The sequence below is a fragment of the Lepisosteus oculatus genome, chromosome 22 (genome assembly GCF_040954835.1).
Source record: "Lepisosteus oculatus isolate fLepOcu1 chromosome 22, fLepOcu1.hap2, whole genome shotgun sequence".
Classification (NCBI taxonomy): Eukaryota; Metazoa; Chordata; class Actinopteri; order Semionotiformes; family Lepisosteidae; genus Lepisosteus; species Lepisosteus oculatus.
Genome location: NC_090717.1, coordinates 680,365 through 697,530, shown reverse-complemented (window position 1 = coordinate 697,530; position 17,166 = coordinate 680,365). Strand labels below are relative to the sequence as shown.

At 52.5% G+C, this 17,166-nt stretch overlaps 1 protein-coding gene across 6 annotated transcripts in view; it reads left to right on the top strand.

Annotated features, from left to right (window-relative positions):
• sfi1 (SFI1 centrin binding protein) overlaps positions 1-17,166 on the top strand; it is a 38,093-nt gene that overhangs the window by 10,703 nt on the left and 10,224 nt on the right. For all 6 annotated transcript variants that reach the window (XM_069182038.1, XM_069182036.1, XM_069182037.1 and 3 more), the window contains 8 exons: positions 1,080-1,146; positions 2,235-2,365; positions 2,586-2,667; positions 2,758-2,936; positions 3,026-3,101; positions 4,332-4,427; positions 5,488-5,564; positions 13,448-13,550. In XM_069182038.1, coding sequence (XP_069038139.1) covers positions 1,080-1,146; positions 2,235-2,365; positions 2,586-2,667; positions 2,758-2,936; positions 3,026-3,101; positions 4,332-4,427; positions 5,488-5,564; positions 13,448-13,550 — 811 coding nt within the window. The remainder of the gene's footprint in view (positions 1-1,079; positions 1,147-2,234; positions 2,366-2,585; positions 2,668-2,757; positions 2,937-3,025; positions 3,102-4,331; positions 4,428-5,487; positions 5,565-13,447; positions 13,551-17,166) is intronic.

Genomic DNA, 17,166 nt, shown 5'->3' with positions numbered 1-17,166 from the left:
GTCACCTGGTGGGTCCAAAAGAAAAATACAAATTAGTGGTCTGTCAAAATTGAGCAACAAAAAAATCCTATATAAACATATTAAAGCTTTATTAAGTTATTTTGAAGTGTTTTCTCTGGTGATTAAATTTTAAATCAATCACATTCAACAAATGATCAGGCTGACTCGGGAAGATGTATTTTTAAATATAGCGAAGAACAGATGATTTTTGCTGGTTTAAGAATTTGCATGTTACACCTCTGTTGTAGCCTACTGTTTAAGACAGTTAGCTGGTGTCCTTTCAAAAAGAGAAAAATTGGCGACGGACGCCAAGAATTTAAAGATGATTTATTCGCGTTTATAGTCGGCCCTGCTCGTCTCCATTTATATTTAACGTGTGACAAGAAATTGTCAAGCAATAAGAAATCAAATGCTGAGAGAAAATGCAAAGAAAGGATAAACAGAAGTCGCACTGAAAAGGTAGGGCTAAATAATGTTTAATGTTTGAATGTGATGAAGGCAAACGCAAACAGCGGTAATTAAAGAAAAAAAGATTGCTTGTTGTGCAGACATTGCCTTCGCAATGGAGCACGAGCCTGTACCAGAGTCTGCAGTGCCAAAATTAACTGTTACAGAAATGTTTAACTTTTCATATATACAGAATTATTTCACGCATTGCGGCTCCAAAGGTATAGTATATTTGTTCCACCAGTCTTCTCCTCAAGAGATATGAGCTGCTGTCCCCTGCCCTGTGCTTTCAGTTGGTATAATTTTATACTTTACAGACATTATTTAGCCTCTTCGTGCCTGTTTAACAAGATACGTAGTCGAGCCAGCCCCCTCGGATTCAGAAACATAATCTAGCAGCTGTACTCACGATGTCTATGAATAAGCATGTATGTAAATCGCAGTTTAATATGGAAAACATTCATGTGCCTGCTTGCATTACTTGGAAGAAATTAGTTGTTAGATTGATCGATTAATCAATAAATATAGTTGACGGATTGTTTTCGAAATCATTGTTAGTGGCAGCCCTAGTTTCATGAATGCTGCTGGGATTCGCAGGCTTCATTAACGTGTGTTTTTAATTCTGTGATCAGGACCCGGTTGCTGAAGAAGGCACTTAGATGCTGGGAGGAGTACATGAGACTTTGCAGATGCAGACAGGTGAGCAGGGCAACAGGCCTCATCCTGCAGCGCTGAGCATCTTCGCAGCTCACAGCCCCTAACATTTGTGCTCCCCTGCTGGAGGCCACTGTGCAGTACGACTGTATTCATTCACTGTGAAGTACCGGTTCGCTGGAGCTGGAGTATGATACTATACAATTCAAGTTTACGTTTGTCATTATACTCATATACAGGTATATGGTATAAAGAAATGCTATTTAGCTAGCTCTCAGATGGTAAGCAGTACAAAAAAAAAACAATACAATTGTATTGTTGGGGCGGAGCGGTGGCTCTGTGGCTCAGGATCTGTGCCTGTGGCTGGAAGGTTGCCGGTTTGTATCCCGCAGCCAGCAGAGAAATCCTACTCCGTTGGGTCCCTGAGCAAGGCCCTTAACCCCAACTGCTACAGGGGCGCTGTACAATGGCTGATCCTGTGCTCTGACCCCCAGCTTCTCTCCCTGTCTGTGTGTCTGTGTGTCTCATGGAGAGCAAGCTGGGGTTTGCGAAAAGACAAATTCCTAATGCAAGAAATTGTAAAGGGTTAATAAAGTAATGTTATGTTAAATGTTATGTATAATCATACATGATGTATAATCATACATCAACAGAATGAAATGAAGAATAGAAAATTATGGGGAGTGAGCTTCTTGACATGTGAGATAGAAGCATTTCAATGTGTGTTTGAGTTTTGATAAAGAGAGAAGGCACTGTGAGGGTTCAGATCGTAGGTGGGAGAGGCTGGGAGTTCAATAGTTTGAGAGTGTGGGGGTAAACACTGTCTCGAGTCTGGGAGTCCGGGCCCGAGTGCTCCGGTACCGTTTTCCAGATGGCAGAGGGACAAACAGTCTGTAGCTGGGGTGTGTGGGGTCTTTGATGATGCTTAGAGCTTTCCTCAAGCACTACTGTCATAAATGTCCTGGACGGATGGGAGGGCAACCCCAGTGATGGACTGGGCAGTTTTCACCACCCGCTGTAGGGCTTGGCGGTCAGCAACACTGCAGTTGCCACACCACAATCTCAGGACCTGTACTGGCTGTTATGAGGGCCTGGAGGAGGTGCAGTGAAAGTCCAGTTCTGTCTTCCCCCAGGAGCAGGAGCGCCGGGCGGACCAGCTGTTCAGCCGCAGGGCCCTGCCGCGCTGTCTCCGCACCTGGCAGGAGTTCACCGCGGAGCAGCGGGAGCGCCGGGAGCGCCGGGCCCTGGCCGCCAGCCAGCTGCGGTACGGGCACTCTCGCGCGCAGCCCGTACGTGCAGGTCTGCAGTGCCCGCAGCAGAGGAATAGTAGCGTGGCAATCGCTCGTGTGCGTTTGCCTTCTCAGCACTTCTCTGCACGAGAGCCTGCGGCACTGCTGCTAAAGAAATAGCTGATTGTCTCATTGCTGATGCCTCTAGCTGGCCGCCGGGCCTGCGCTGACGGTCAGTGTCCTGTGTGTCTGCAGGCAGTGCAGGCAGGGCTGGGTCTTCTACACCTGGTGGGACAGAACGAGCCGGCGCAGGGAGGAGCGGCTGTCCGGGAGGATGGTAACTCAGTCGCTCTTCCAGAGCGTTTCTAAAACTCTGCCGTCCTGCGTGCTCGTGCCTCAGGCTGATGGCGGCGCGTCTCTCCGGCAGGCCGTGCTGCACGCGGAGAGGGCCGCGCTGGGCCGGGCGTGGGCCCTGTGGCGCCAGCGCGCCGCGGAGAGGGCGGAGGAGAGGCGCGGGGAGGAGGCTGCGGACAGACTCCACCGCCGGACGCTGGGGCTGCGAGCGCTGAGGGACTGGAGGAGCAACGCTGCTGTCCTGAGAGCACTGTGAGAGAGGGGGGTGCTGGGAGCAACTAAGAGAACTGCGCGCTGTTCTAAGCTCATGTGTGTAAAATATATTTTAATTTCTCGTTTAGGAGGGCAGGTGAGGTCCTGGCAGTGAGACACGAGTACCGGCACTGCGTCAAACGAGCCTGGGGCCACTGGAGACAGGTGAGGAGCTCCTGGTAGAATCTTCTCACACAGTGCATGCTTACTCTGCTGTGGGATGTCTCTGGCAGGATCAGTTATACTGATTGCAGACACCAGGGGGCAGGCTTGTCTTGGTGACATCATCATGATATTGTGTCTTAGCCTGCCAGTGTGGTGCAGAACAACCCACTTATAGAAACCCTAATTTAACCCTGACTGGAAGGCTACTCTGCGCTGCCCAGTGTGGAGGTGGCTGCTGGGCTGGTCTGTGACCTCACTGCGCGGCTCGGTGTGGAGGTGACTTCTGGGCTGTGACCTCACTGCGCTGCTCAGTGTGGAGGTGACCTCTGGGCTGTGACCCCACTGCGCTGCTCAGTGTGGAGGTGACCTCTGGGCTGTGACCTCACTGCGCTGCTCAGTGTGGAGGTGACCTCTGGGCTGTGACCTCACTGCGCTGCTCAGTGTGGAGGTGACTTCTGGGCTGTGACCTCACTGCGCTGCTCAGTGTGGAGGTGACCTCTAGGCTGTGACCTCACTGCGCTGCTCAGTGTGGAGGTGACTTCTGGGCTGTGACCTCACTGCACTGCTCAGTGTGGAGGTGACCTCTGGCCTGTGACCTCACTGCGCTGCTCAGTGTGGAGGTGACTTCTGGGCTGTGACCTCACTGCGCTGCTCAGTGTGGAGGTGACTTCTGGGCTGTGACCTCACTGCGCTGCTCAGTGTGGAGGTGACCTCTGGCCTGTGACCTCACTGCGCTGCTCAGTGTGGAGGTGACCTCTGCGCTGTGACCTCACTGCGCTGCTCAGTGTGGAGGTGACCTCTGGGCTGTGACCTCACTGCGCTGCTCAGAGTGGAGGTGACCTCTGGGCTGTGACCTCACTGCGCTGCTCAGTGTGGAGGTGACTTCTGGGCTGTGACCTCACTGCGCTGCTCAGTGTGGAGGTGACCTCTGGGCTGTGACCTCACTGCGCTGCTCAGAGTGGAGGTGACCTCTGGGCTGTGACCTCACTGCGCTGCTCAGTGTGGAGGTGACCTCTGGGCTGTGACCTCACTGCGCTGCTCAGAGTGGAGGTGACCTCTGGGCTGTGACCTCACTGCGCCGCTCGGTGTGGAGGTGACCGCTAGGCTGGGCTGTGACCTCACTGCGCCGCTCGGTGTGGAGGTGACCGCTAGGCTGGGCTGTGACCTCACTGCACTGCTCGGTGTGGAGGTGACCGCTGGGCTGGGCTGTGACTCTTTTTGTTTTTGCAGTTTGTGCAACGCAGGAGAGAAAAGGCAGAGAGGCTGGCCGAGGCAGACGGGCATCACCAGCGCCGCCTGCTGACACACGTGCTGAGAGGGTGGAAGGTATGGCGCGCACACACACACAATCACGTACACGCAGAGCTGCAGAGAACATGCAGCACTGAGTGATGGGACTGTGTCTGAAACAAGGCAGTGGTGCAGTGTGGAACAGACTTCAGCAGAACTATATCCACTAAACATCAGCCTCCAGTATCTCAGACATTTCACTGGCGCCTCTTTCAGGGAATTGATCGAGTGTTACTGAACTTGGAAGATGTATCACTTATAGTTACTTGAATTTGAACGACAACATTAGCTATTACACCGAGCAGATTAGTGAATGGTACTGCTACCGGTGTGTGGGCCAGTATCTCTGTCTGCAGCTGTGTGCCGATATAACTGGACACAGTAGGAGGTTCCAGGGTCCGCAGACTTCATTGCGATTTCCTCCTCCTCGTACTGACCCCGGAGAGCTGGCACAGGCCGAGTGACTGTGAGCTTCTCCGACGAATCGCGGAGAGCGGAGAAGCACAGCTGGGTGGCTGAGCCTCATGTAGTATTCAACAGATCAGACTTCTCTCCCGCTGGGTCCGCGCTCTACAGCCACAGAGCAGTCAGCCTCGTGTGTGCGTGAGCAAACTGCGTGTCCTTCTCAGTCTCCCCCCCATCCCCCGTCTCGAGTCGTGAGTCTGGAGGCCCACAAGAGAGCGCACAGGCGCTACAGGCGACGTTCCAAGAAACCCTTTTCGATTTTTTTTCTCTGCACGAAACATTTTTACTGATGTGTCGGCTGCCTTACGACAAAACACTTTCTCACACTCTGAAGTTCAGCTTGCATATGATTTATTAACAGGAAAAAGACTCTGGTCACATCATGAGCTGCTCACAAATGTCTGCAGACTGTAGAATCTCTTACGAGACAAACTAGAATTCTCCCAGGTCTTGAGCACCAAGGCTGGTGTACAGACTCCTGTGTATCCTGAAGGAATACAGCACAGTCATGTTCTCCACATTCGTTAAATTTGTTATTCTGCTTTTTTATTATCTGTTTTGATGCCCTTTTGTTTACTTGCTGTGCCTGTGGTACACTTTGGCTCAGCCTGGCCTGTGTCCCTCCCCGCAGGAATATCACGACAGCCTGCAGGAGGTGTACCGCACGGTGGAGCACAGGGAACAGCAGCACCAGCACACGTTGTTAAGGTACAGCAACGGCCCGGTCCAGCCCAGCCCAGCTCCCACAGGTGGAAAGAGCACTGCCTGTTCTACACTGATTGCCTCCCACTTCCAGCTTTCCTCCACAGCTCTTGCTCTGTGTATCAGCCTTTTGCAGTAGCAGCAGACAGCAAAGCCTGTATCATGCATTCAACCCAAGAACCATTACAGTACTGCTGTGTCATATCCTTAGTGCTCTGTAGCAAACACTCTCTCTCCCTCTGTCAGTGCTCTGTAGGAAACACACTCTCTCTCTCCCTCTGTCAGTGCTCTGTAGGAAACACACTCTCTCTCTCCCTCTGTCAGTGCTCTGTAGGAAACACACTCTCTCTCCCTCTGTCAGTGCTCTGTAGGAAACACTCTCTCTCTCTCCCTCTGTCAGTGCTCTGTAGGAAACACACTCTCTCTCTCCCTCTGTCAGTGCTCTGTAGGAAACACTCTCTCTCTCTCCCTCTGTCAGTGCTCTGTAGGAAACACTCTCTCTCTCTCCCTCTGTCAGTGCTCTGTAGGAAACACACTCTCTCTCTCCCTCTGTCAGTGCTCTGTAGGAAACACTCTCTCTCTCTCCCTCTGTCAGTGCTCTGTAGGAAACACTCTCTCTCTCTCCCTCTGTCAGTGCTCTGTAGGAAACACTCTCTCTCTCTCCCTCTGTCAGTGCTCTGTAGGAAACACACTCTCTCTCTCCCTCTGTCAGTGCTCTGTAGGAAACACACTCTCTCTCTCCCTCTGTCAGTGCTCTGTAGGAAACACACAAATTCAAGGTGCTTTATTAGCAGACCGATGGGCAAAATCAGTGTTGCCAAAGCAAATAAAACAAAGAAATTCACATGAAACAACAAAACAACAACAAAAATAACATTAATATAAAATCTACAGACAAATTACAGACATTTACAACAAAGACATATTATAAAATATTGACATGAACTGTAGGCGGCTGGAGCATTATTGGGAGACAGACTCACTGTTCCTCAGGCTGTGACAGGAGATCACATACTGGGCTGCCAGATCAACTGAGTTCCCTCCTCCCTCTCCCAGTAGGATTGGGACCTGTTGTGACTCTGGCAGGTATGGGAACTCTGGGATTAGATTTCTGAATTTCGGGAAGAATGTTTCTCTAATCCCAGAGTATCTGTCACAGTGAAGTAGGAAGTGCACCTCTGTCTCTATTTCTCCCCGCTGGCAGTGGGAGCACAGCCTGTCCTCTCTGGGCAGCCAGGTCTGCCTGTGTCGCCCAGTTTCTATGGCCAGGCTGTGGTCACTGAGCCTGTACTTCATCAGGATCTGTTTCTTTTTGTTGCTTGTTATTTTGATCAAATATTCAGCTAGTGTGTATTGTCTGTTTAGGGTTCTGTAGCATTCCAGTTCATGTTGTGTTTGTGTTTGTGTGTCCCAGTGTGTGAGATATTGCTGTTTGGTCTGTGCTGTGATGTGGTTGAGTCTGAGTTGTGGTGCTCTAGCAGTGCTGTCCTGATGCTGGTTGGTGTCGGTGTGGCTCAGGTCAGTGAGCCTCGGGACCAGCTGGCTCAGGGGGCTCTGTTTTGGGCTCAGCTCTTGGCTCAGCAGGGCTTTGTGGTGGTAGGAATTTTGGTCGCTGCTTTTTAGGTGTAGCCAATACTTTAATACTCTTTTCTGTATGTTTATCAGTAGTGGGTACTGGCCTAATTCGGCCCTGTACTCGTTGTTAGGTGTTTTTCTCTGCACACGGAGGATGTTTCTACAGATCTCCATGTGCAGAGTTTCTGTGGGGTGTTTGTCCCATTGGGTGTGCTCCTGGTGTGTGAGGGGACCCCAGACTTTTAAAATTAACAAAGCAGGCAAAAATCTTTCATTTGTGTTTTTGGTGGAAGTGTTTGTCTATCAGTGTGTGTAGGGTGTAAATGTGATCAGATGTGCGGTGATCTGGTAAGAAGCCAGTCTGACTTTTACTCAGGACATTGTGTTCAGTAAGGAAGGCCAGTATTCGTGTGTTCAGGATACTGCAGAATACCTTCCCCAGGTTACTGTTCACACAGATGCCCCGGTAGTTGTTGGGATCGAGTTTATCTCCACTCTTATAGATGGGCGTGATCAGTCCTTGGTTCCAGGCCTAGGGGAAACATCCAGCTGTCATGATGAGATTGAGGAGTTTGAGCAGGGCTTGTTGCAACTTTGGGCTGCTGTGTCTCAGCATCTCATTTATGACACCATCATGGCCACAGGCTTTGCGTGGTCTGAGGGCCTGGAGTTTGTCCAGTAGCTCCTGCTCAGTGATTGGGGAGTCTAAGGGGTTTTGGTTGTCTTTGATAGCCAATTCCAAAATTTTGAGTTTTTCATAAATGGTGTTTTGGTCTGATTGATTTGTATTTGGGAGCTTTTCATAGAGATTTTCAAAGTATGTTTGCCAGATTGTTCCATTTTGGATGGCCAATTCTTCTGGTTTTGATTTGTTTAAGTTGTTCCACTTCTCCCAGAAACAGTTCTGATTTAGTGACTCCTCAATTTCTGCAAGTTGTTTGTTTATGTAAATCTCTCTCTCTCTCCCTCTGTCAGTGCTCTGTAGGAAACACACTCTCTCTCTCCCTCTGTCAGTGCTCTATAGGAAACACACTCTCTCTCTCTCCCTCTGTCAGTGCTCTGTAGGAAACACTCTCTCTCCCTCTGTCAGTGCTCTGTAGGAAACACACTCTCTCTCCCTCTGTCAGTGCTCTGTAGGAAACACTCTCTCTCTCTCCCTCTGTCAGTGCTCTGTAGGAAACACACTCAATTCAATTCAATTCAAGGTGCTTTATTAGCTTGACCGATGGGTACAATCAGTGTTGCCAAAGCAAATAAAAATAATAAAATTAACATAGAACAAAACAAAAAATAGAAGTAAAATAAAATCTACAGACATGTTACAGACATTTACAACAAAGACATATTATAAAATATTGACATGAACTGTAGGTGGCTGGAGCATTATTGGGAGACAGACTCACTGTTCCTCAGGCTGTGACAGGAGATCACATACTGGGCTGCCAGATCAACTGAGTTCCCTCCTCCCTCTCCCAGTAGGATTGGGACCTGTTGTGGTTTTGGCAGGTATGGGAACTCTGGGATTAGATTTCTGAATTTCGGGAAGAATGTTTCTCTAATCCCAGAGTATCTGTCACAGTGAAGTAGGAAGTGCACCTCTGTCTCTATTTCTCCCCGCTGGCAGTGGGAGCACAGCCTGTCCTCTCTGGGCAGCCAGGTCTGCCTGTGTCGCCCAGTTTCTATGGCCAGGCTGTGGTCACTGAGCCTGTACTTCGTCAGGGTCTGTTTCTGTTTGTTATTTTTTATTTTGGTCAAATATTCAGCTAGTGTGTATTGTCTGTTTAAGGTTCTGTAGCATTCCAGTTTATGTTGTGTTTGTGTTTGTGTGTCCCAGTGTGTGAGATATTGCTGTTTGGTCTGTGCTGTGATGTGGTTGAGTCTGAGTTGTGGTGCTCTAGCAGTGCTGTCCTGATGCTGGTTGGTGTCGGTGTGGCTCAGGTCAGTGAGCCTCAGGACTAGCTGGCTCAGGGGGCTCTGTTTTGGGCTCAGCTCTTGGCTCAGCAGGGCTTTGTGGTGGTAGGAATTTTGGTCACTGTTTTTTAGGTGTAGCCAATACTTTAATATTCTTTTCTGTATGTTTTATCAATAGTGGGTACTGGCCTAATTCGGCCCTGCACCCGTTGTTAGGAGTTTTCCTCTGCACACGGAGGATGATTCTACAGATCTCCATGTGCAGAGTTTCTGTGGGGTGTTTGTCCCATTGGGTGTAATCCTGGTCTGTGAGGGGACCCCACACTTCACTGCCGTATAGGGCAATGGGTTGGATTACACTTTGAAATATTTGGAGCCAGATTCTTGTTGGTGGGTTGATGTTGAAGAGCCTCCTTCTTATTGCGTAGAAAGTCCTGAGTGCCTTCTCTCTCAGTGCCTTCACTGCCAGGTCAAAACTCCCGGAAGAGCTGATGGTGAGACCGAGATATGTGTAGCTGGATGTGTGCTCCAATGTGTTGTTGTTCAGTGTGAATTTGTACCCGTTTCCCTGAGGTCTGGCTTTCTTCTGGAAAACCATAACTCTGGTCTTGTCCAGATTGACTGTCAGCGCCCAGGTCTGAAAGTACTGCTCCAGCAGTGCCAGGTTCTGCTGCAGCCCCTGTTCTGTGGGCGACAGCAGGACCAGGTCATCTGCGTAGAGCAGGAACTTGATTTCTGTGTCGTGTAGTGTAAGACCAGGAGCTGCAGACTGCTCCAACATTCCTGCTAATTCATTGATATAGATATTGAACAGTGTTGGGCTCAGGCTGCAGCCCTGTCTCACGCCGCGGCCTTGGGTGAAGAATTTAGTCCTTTTGTTTCCAATTTTCACTGCACATTTGCTCTCTGAATACATTGATTTAATTATGTCGTACACTTTGCCCCCTATGCCACTTTGGAGTAGTTTATAAAACAATCTCTCATGCCAAATCGAGTCAAATGCTTTTTTGAAATCGACAAAGCAGGCAAAAATCTTTCATTTGTGTTTTTGGTGGACGTGTTTGTCTATCAGTGTGTGTAGGGTGTAAATGTGATCAGATGTGCGGTGACCTGGCAAGAAGCCAATCTGACTTTTACTCAGGAGATTGTGTTCAGTAAGGAAGGCCAGTATTCGTGTATTTAGGATACTGCAGAATACCTTCCCCAGGTTACTGTTCACACAGATGCCCCATTAGTTGTTGGGATCGAGTCTATCTCCACTCTTATAGATGGGCATGATCAGTCCTTGGTTCCAGGCCTCGGGGAAACATCCAGCTGTCACGATGAGATTGAGGAGTTTGAGCAGGGCTTGTTGCAACTTTGGGCTGCACACTCTCTCTCTCCCTCTGTCAGTGCTCTGTAGGAAACACACTCTCTCTCTCCCTCTGTCAGTGCTCTGTAGGAAACACACTCTCTCTCTCTCTGTCAGTGCTCTGTAGGAAACACACTCTCTCCCTCTGTCAGTGCTCTGTAGGAAACACTCTCTCTCTCTCTCCCTCTCTCAGTGCTCTGTAGGAAACACACTCTCTCTCTCTCCCTCTCTCAGTGCTCTGTAGGAAACACACTCTCTCTCTCTCCCTCTGTCAGTGCTCTGTAGGAAACACACTCTCTCTCTCTCCCTCTGTCAGTGCTCTGTAGGAAACACACTCTCTCTCTCTCCCTCTGTCAGTGCTCTGTAGGAAACACACTCTCTCTCTCCCTCTGTCAGTGCTCTGTAGGAAACACACTCAATTCAATTTTTCAATTCAATTCAAGGTGCTTTATTAGCATGACCGATAGGTACAATCAGTGTTGCCAAAGCAAATAAAAATAATAAAATTAACATAGAACAAAACAAAAAATAGAAGTAAAATAAAATCTACAGACATGTTACAGACATTTACAACAAAGACATATTATATAATATCGACATATACTGTATTCGGCTGGAGCATTATTGGGAGACAGACTCACTGTTCCTCAGGCTGTGACAGGAGATCACATACTGGGCTGCCAGATCAACTGAGTTCCCTCCTCCCTCTCCCAGTAGGATTGGGACCTGTTGTGGTTTTGGCAGGTGTGGGAACTCTGGGATTAGATTTCTGAATTTCGGGAAGAATGTTTCTCTAATCCCAGAGTATCTGTCACAGTGCAGTAGGAAGTGCACCTCTGTCTCTATTTCTCCCCGCTGGCAGTGGGAGCACAGCCTGTCCTCTCTGGGCAGCCAGGTCTGCCTGTGTCGCCCAGTTTCTATGGCCAGGTTGTGGTCACTGAGCCTGTACTTCGTCAGGGTCTGTTTCTGTTTGTTATTTTTTATTTTGGTCAAATATTCAGCTAGTGTGTATTGTCTGTTTAAGGTTCTGTAGCATTCCAGTTTATGTTGTGTTTGTGTGTGTGTGTCCCAGTGTGTGAGATATTGCTGTTTGATCTGTGCTGTGATGTGGTTGAGTCTGGGTTGTGGTGCTCTAGCAGTGCTGTCCTGAGGCTGGTTAGTGTTGGTGTGGCTCAGGTCGGTGAGCCTCAGGACCAGCTGGCTCAGGGGGCTCTGTTTTGGGCTCAGCTCTTGGCTCAGCAGGGCTTTGTGGTGGTAGGAATTTTGGTCACTGTTTTTTAGGTGTAGCCAATACTTTAATATTCTTTTCTGTATGTTTATCAATAGTGGGTACTGGCCTAATTCGGCCCTGCACCCGTTGTTAGGAGTTTTTCTCTGCACACGGAGGATGATTCTACAGATCTCCATGTGCAGAGTTTCTGTGGGGTGTTTGTCCCATTGGGTGTAATCCTGGTCTGTGAGGGGACCCCAAACTTCACTGCCGTATAGGGCAATGGGTTGGATTACACTTTCAAATATTTGGAGCCAGATTCTTGTTGGTGGGTTGATGTTGAAGAGCCTTCTTATTGCGTAGAAAGCCCTGAGTGCCTTCTCCCTCAGTGCCTTCACTGCCAGGTCAAAACTCCCGGAAGAGCTGATGGTGAGACCGAGATATGTGTAGCTGGATGTGTGCTCCAATGTGTTGTTGTTCAGTGTGAATTTGTACCCGTTTCCCTGAGGTCTGGCTTTCTTCTGGAAAACCATAACTCTGGTCTTGTCCAGATTGACTGTCAGTGCCCAGGTCTGACAGTACTGCTCCAGCAGTGCCAGGTTCTGCTGCAGCCCCTGTTCTGTGGGCGACAGCAGGACCAGGTCATCTGCGTAGAGCAGGAACTTGATTTCTGTGTCGTGTAGTGTAAGACCAGGAGCTGCAGACTGCTCCAACATTCCTGCTAATTCATTGCACACTCTCTCTCTCCCTCTGTCAGTGCTCTGTAGGAAACACACTCTCTCTCCCTCTGTCAGTGCTCTGTAGGAAACACACTCTCTCTCTCTCCCTCTGTCAGTGCTCTGTAGGAAACACACTCTCTCTCTCTCTCCCTCTGTCAGTGCTCTGTAGGAAACACACTCTCTCTCTCTCTCCCTCTGTCAGTGCTCTGTAGGAAACACACTCTCTCTCTCCCTCTGTCAGTGCTCTGTAGGAAACACACTCTCTCTCTCTCTCTCTCTCCTCTGTCAGTGCTCTGTAGGAAACACACTCTCTCTCTCTCTCCCTCTGTCAGTGCTCTGTAGGAAACACACTCTCTCTCTCTCTCCCTCTGTCAGTGCTCTGTAGGAAACACACTCTCTCTCTCTCTCCCTCTGTCAGTGCTCTGTAGGAAACACACTCTCTCTCTCTCCCTCTGTCAGTGCTCTGTAGGAAACACACTCTCTCTCTCTCTCCCTCTGTCAGTGCTCTGTAGGAAACACACTCTCTCTCTCTCTCCCTCTGTCAGTGCTCTGTAGGAAACACTCTCTCTCTCTCTCTCCTCTGTCAGTGCTCTGTAGGAAACACACTCTCTCTCTCTCTCCCTCTGTCAGTGCTCTGTAGGAAACACACTCTCTCTCTCTCTCCCTCTGTCAGTGCTCTGTAGGAAACACACTCTCTCTCTCTCTCCCTCTGTCAGTGCTCTGTAGGAAACACACTCTCTCTCTCTCCCTCTGTCAGTGCTCTGTAGGAAACACACTCTCTCTCTCCCTCTGTCAGTGCTCTGTAGGAAACACTCTCTCTCTCCCTCTGTCAGTGCTCTGTAGGAAACACTCTCTCTCTCTCTCCCTCTGTCAGTGCTCTGTAGGAAACACTCTCTCTCTCTCTCCTCTGTCAGTGCTCTGTAGGAAACACACTCTCTCTCTCTCTCCCTCTGTCAGTGCTCTGTAGGAAACACACTCTCTCTCTCTCTCCCTCTGTCAGTGCTCTGTAGGAAACACACTCTCTCTCTCTCCCTCTGTCAGTGCTCTGTAGGTAACACACTCTCTCTCTCCCTCTGTCAGTGCTCTGTAGGAAACACTCTCTCTCTCTCCCTGTGTCACTCAGGCATGTGTTGAGGGTGTGGAGTGTGAATGCAGCGCAGCTCGCAGATGAGCGCAGGAGAATGGGCCGAGCTGAGGAGCACTACCGGCGCATGCTGCTGACCAAGGTACCACGAGTGTCTGTGGTAAAGGCCTCTTGCGAGGTGAATGGCTGGGGCTTTCCACGCGGGTCCCATTCTGAGTGACTGCAATCGTGTCCAGGAGCCTGACTGCATCTCCCTGATGGTGCTCTGTGCCACAGCCTGACTGCGTCTCCCTGACGGTGCTCTGTGCCACAGCCTGACTGCGTCTCCCTGACGGTGCTCTGTGCCACAGCCTAGCCTGACTGCGTCTCCCTGACGGTGCTCTGTGCCACAGCCTGACTGCGTCTCCCTGACGGTGCTCTGTGCCACAGCCTGACTGCGTCTCCCTGACGGTGCTCTGTGCTACAGCCTAGCCTGACTGCGTCTCCCTGACGGTGCTCTGTGCTACAGCCTAGCCTGACTGCGTCTCCCTGACGGTGCTCTGTGCCACAGCCTAGCCTGACTGCGTCTCCCTGACGGTGCTCTGTGCCACAGCCTGACTGCGTCTCCCTGACGGTGCTCTGTGCCACAGCCTAGCCTGACTGCGTCTCCCTGACGGTGCTCTGTGCCACAGTCTGACTGGGTCTCCCTGACGGTGCTCTGTGCCACAGCCTGACTGCGTCTCCCTGACGGTGCTCTGTGCCACAGCCTGACTGCGTCTCCCTGAGGGTGCTCTGTGCCACAGCCTAGCCTGACTGCGTCTCCCTGACGGTGCTCTGTGCCACAGCCTGACTGCGTCTCCCTGACGGTGCTCTGTGCTACAGCCTAGCCTGACTGCGTCTCCCTGACGGTGCTCTGTGCTACAGCCTAGCCTGACTGCGTCTCCCTGACGGTGCTCTGTGCTACAGCCCGACTGCGTCTCCCTGACGGTGCTCTGTGCCTCAGCCTAGCCTGACTGCGTCTCCCTGACGGTGCTCTGTGCCACAGCCTAGCCTGACTGCGTCTCCCTGACGGTGCTCTGTGCCACAGTCTGACTGGGTCTCCCTGACGGTGCTCTGTGCCACAGCCTGACTGCGTCTCCCTGACGGTGCTCTGTGCCACAGCCTGACTGCGTCTCCCTGAGGGTGCTCTGTGCCACAGCCTAGCCTGACTGCGTCTCCCTGACGGTGCTCTGTGCCACAGCCTGACTGCGTCTCCCTGACGGTGCTCTGTGCCACAGCCTGACTGCGTCTCCCTGACGGTGCTCTGTGCTACAGCCTAGCCTGACTGCGTCTCCCTGACGGTGCTCTGTGCTACAGCCTAGCCTGACTGCGTCTCCCTGACGGTGCTCTGTGCCACAGCCTAGCCTGACTGCGTCTCCCTGACGGTGCTCTGTGCCACAGCCGGACTGCGTCTCCCTGACGGTGCTCTGTGCTACAGCCTAGCCTGACTGCGTCTCCCTGACGGTGCTCTGTGCCACAGCCTAGCCTGACTGCGTCTCCCTGACGGTGCTCTGTGCCACAGCCTGACTGCGTCTCCCTGACGGTGCTCTGTGCCACAGCCGGACTGCGTCTCCCTGACGGTGCTCTGTGCCACAGCCGGACTGCGTCTCCCTGACGGTGCTCTGTGCCACAGCTGGACTGCGTCTCCCTGACGGTGCTCTGTGCTACAGCCTAGCCTGACTGCGTCTCCCTGACGGTGCTCTGTGCCACAGCCGGACTGCGTCTCCCTGACGGTGCTCTGTGCCACAGCCTAGCCTGACTGCGTCTCCCTGACGGTGCTCTGTGCCACAGTCTGACTGGGTCTCCCTGACGGTGCTCTGTGCCACAGCCTGACTGCGTCTCCCTGACGGTGCTCTGTGCCACAGCCTGACTGCGTCTCCCTGACGGTGCTCTGTGCCACAGCCTAGCCTGACTGCGTCTCCCTGACGGTGCTCTGTGCCACAGCCTGACTGCGTCTCCCTGACGGTGCTCTGTGCTACAGCCTAGCCTGACTGCGTCTCCCTGACAGTGCTCTGTGCCACAGCCTGACTGCGTCTCCCTGACGGTGCTCTGTGCCACAGCCTAGCCTGACTGCGTCTCCCTGACGGTGCTCTGTGCCACAGCCTGACTGCGTCTCCCTGACGGTGCTCTGTGCCACAGCCTAGCCTGACTGCGTCTCCCTGACGGTGCTCTGTGCCACAGTCTGACTGGGTCTCCCTGACGGTGCTCTGTGCCACAGCCTGACTGCGTCTCCCTGAGGGTGCTCTGTGCCACAGCCTAGCCTGACTGCGTCTCCCTGACGGTGCTCTGTGCCACAGCCTGACTGCGTCTCCCTGACGGTGCTCTGTGCCACAGCCTGACTGCGTCTCCCTGACGGTGCTCTGTGCTACAGCCTAGCCTGACTGCGTCTCCCTGACGGTGCTCTGTGCTACAGCCCGACTGCGTCTCCCTGACGGTGCTCTGTGCCTCAGCCTAGCCTGACTGCGTCTCCCTGACGGTGCTCTGTGCCACAGCCTAGCCTGACTGCGTCTCCCTGACGGTGCTCTGTGCCACAGCCTGACTGCGTCTCCCTGACGGTGCTCTGTGCCACAGCCTGACTGCGTCTCCCTGAGGGTGCTCTGTGCCACAGCCTGACTGCGTCTCCCTGAGGGTGCTCTGTGCCACAGCCTAGCCTGACTGCGTCTCCCTGACGGTGCTCTGTGCCACAGCCTGACTGCGTCTCCCTGACGGTGCTCTGTGCCACAGCCTGACTGCGTCTCCCTGACTGTGCTCTGTGCTACAGCCTAGCCTGACTGCGTCTCCCTGACGGTGCTCTGTGCTACAGCCTAGCCTGACTGCGTCTCCCTGACGGTGCTCTGTGCTACAGCCTAGCCTGACTGCGTCTCCCTGACGGTGCTCTGTGCCACAGCCGGACTGCGTCTCCCTGACGGTGCTCTGTGCCACAGCCGGACTGCGTCTCCCTGACGGTGCTCTGTGCTACAGCCTAGCCTGACTGCGTCTCCCTGACGGTGCTCTGTGCCACAGCCTGACTGCGTCTCCCTGACGGTGCTCTGTGCTACAGCCTAGCCTGACTGCGTCTCCCTGACAGTGCTCTGTGCCACAGCCGGACTGCGTCTCCCTGACGGTGCTCTGTGCCACAGCCGGACTGCGTCTCCCTGACGGTGCTCTGTGCCACAGCCTAGCCTGACTGGGTCTCCCTGACGGTGCTCTGTGCCACATCTGACTGGGTCTCCCTGACGGTGCTCTGTGCCACAGTCTGACTGGGTCTCCCTGACGGTGCTCTGTGCCACAGCCTGACTGCGTCTCCCTGACGGTGCTTTGTGCCACAGCCTGACTGCGTCTCCCTGACGGTGCTCTGTGCCACAGCCTGACTGCGTCTCCCTGACGGTGCTCTGTGCTACAGCCTAGCCTGACTGCGTCTCCCTGACGGTGCTCTGTGCTACAGCCTAGCCTGACTGCGTCTCCCTGACGGTGCTCTGTGCCACAGCCGGACTGCGTCTCCCTGACGGTGCTCTGTGCCACAGCCCGACTGCGTCTCCCTGACGGTGCTCTGTGCCTCAGCCTAGCCTGACTGCGTCTCCCTGACGGTGCTCTGTGCCTCAGCCTAGCCTGACTGCGTCTCCCTGACGGTGCTCTGTGCCACAGCCTGACTGCGTCTCCCTGACGGTGCTCTGTGCCACAGCCTAGCCTGACTGCGTCTCCCTGACGGTGCTCTGTGCCACAGCCTAGCCTGACTGCGTCTCCCTGACGGTGCTCTGTGC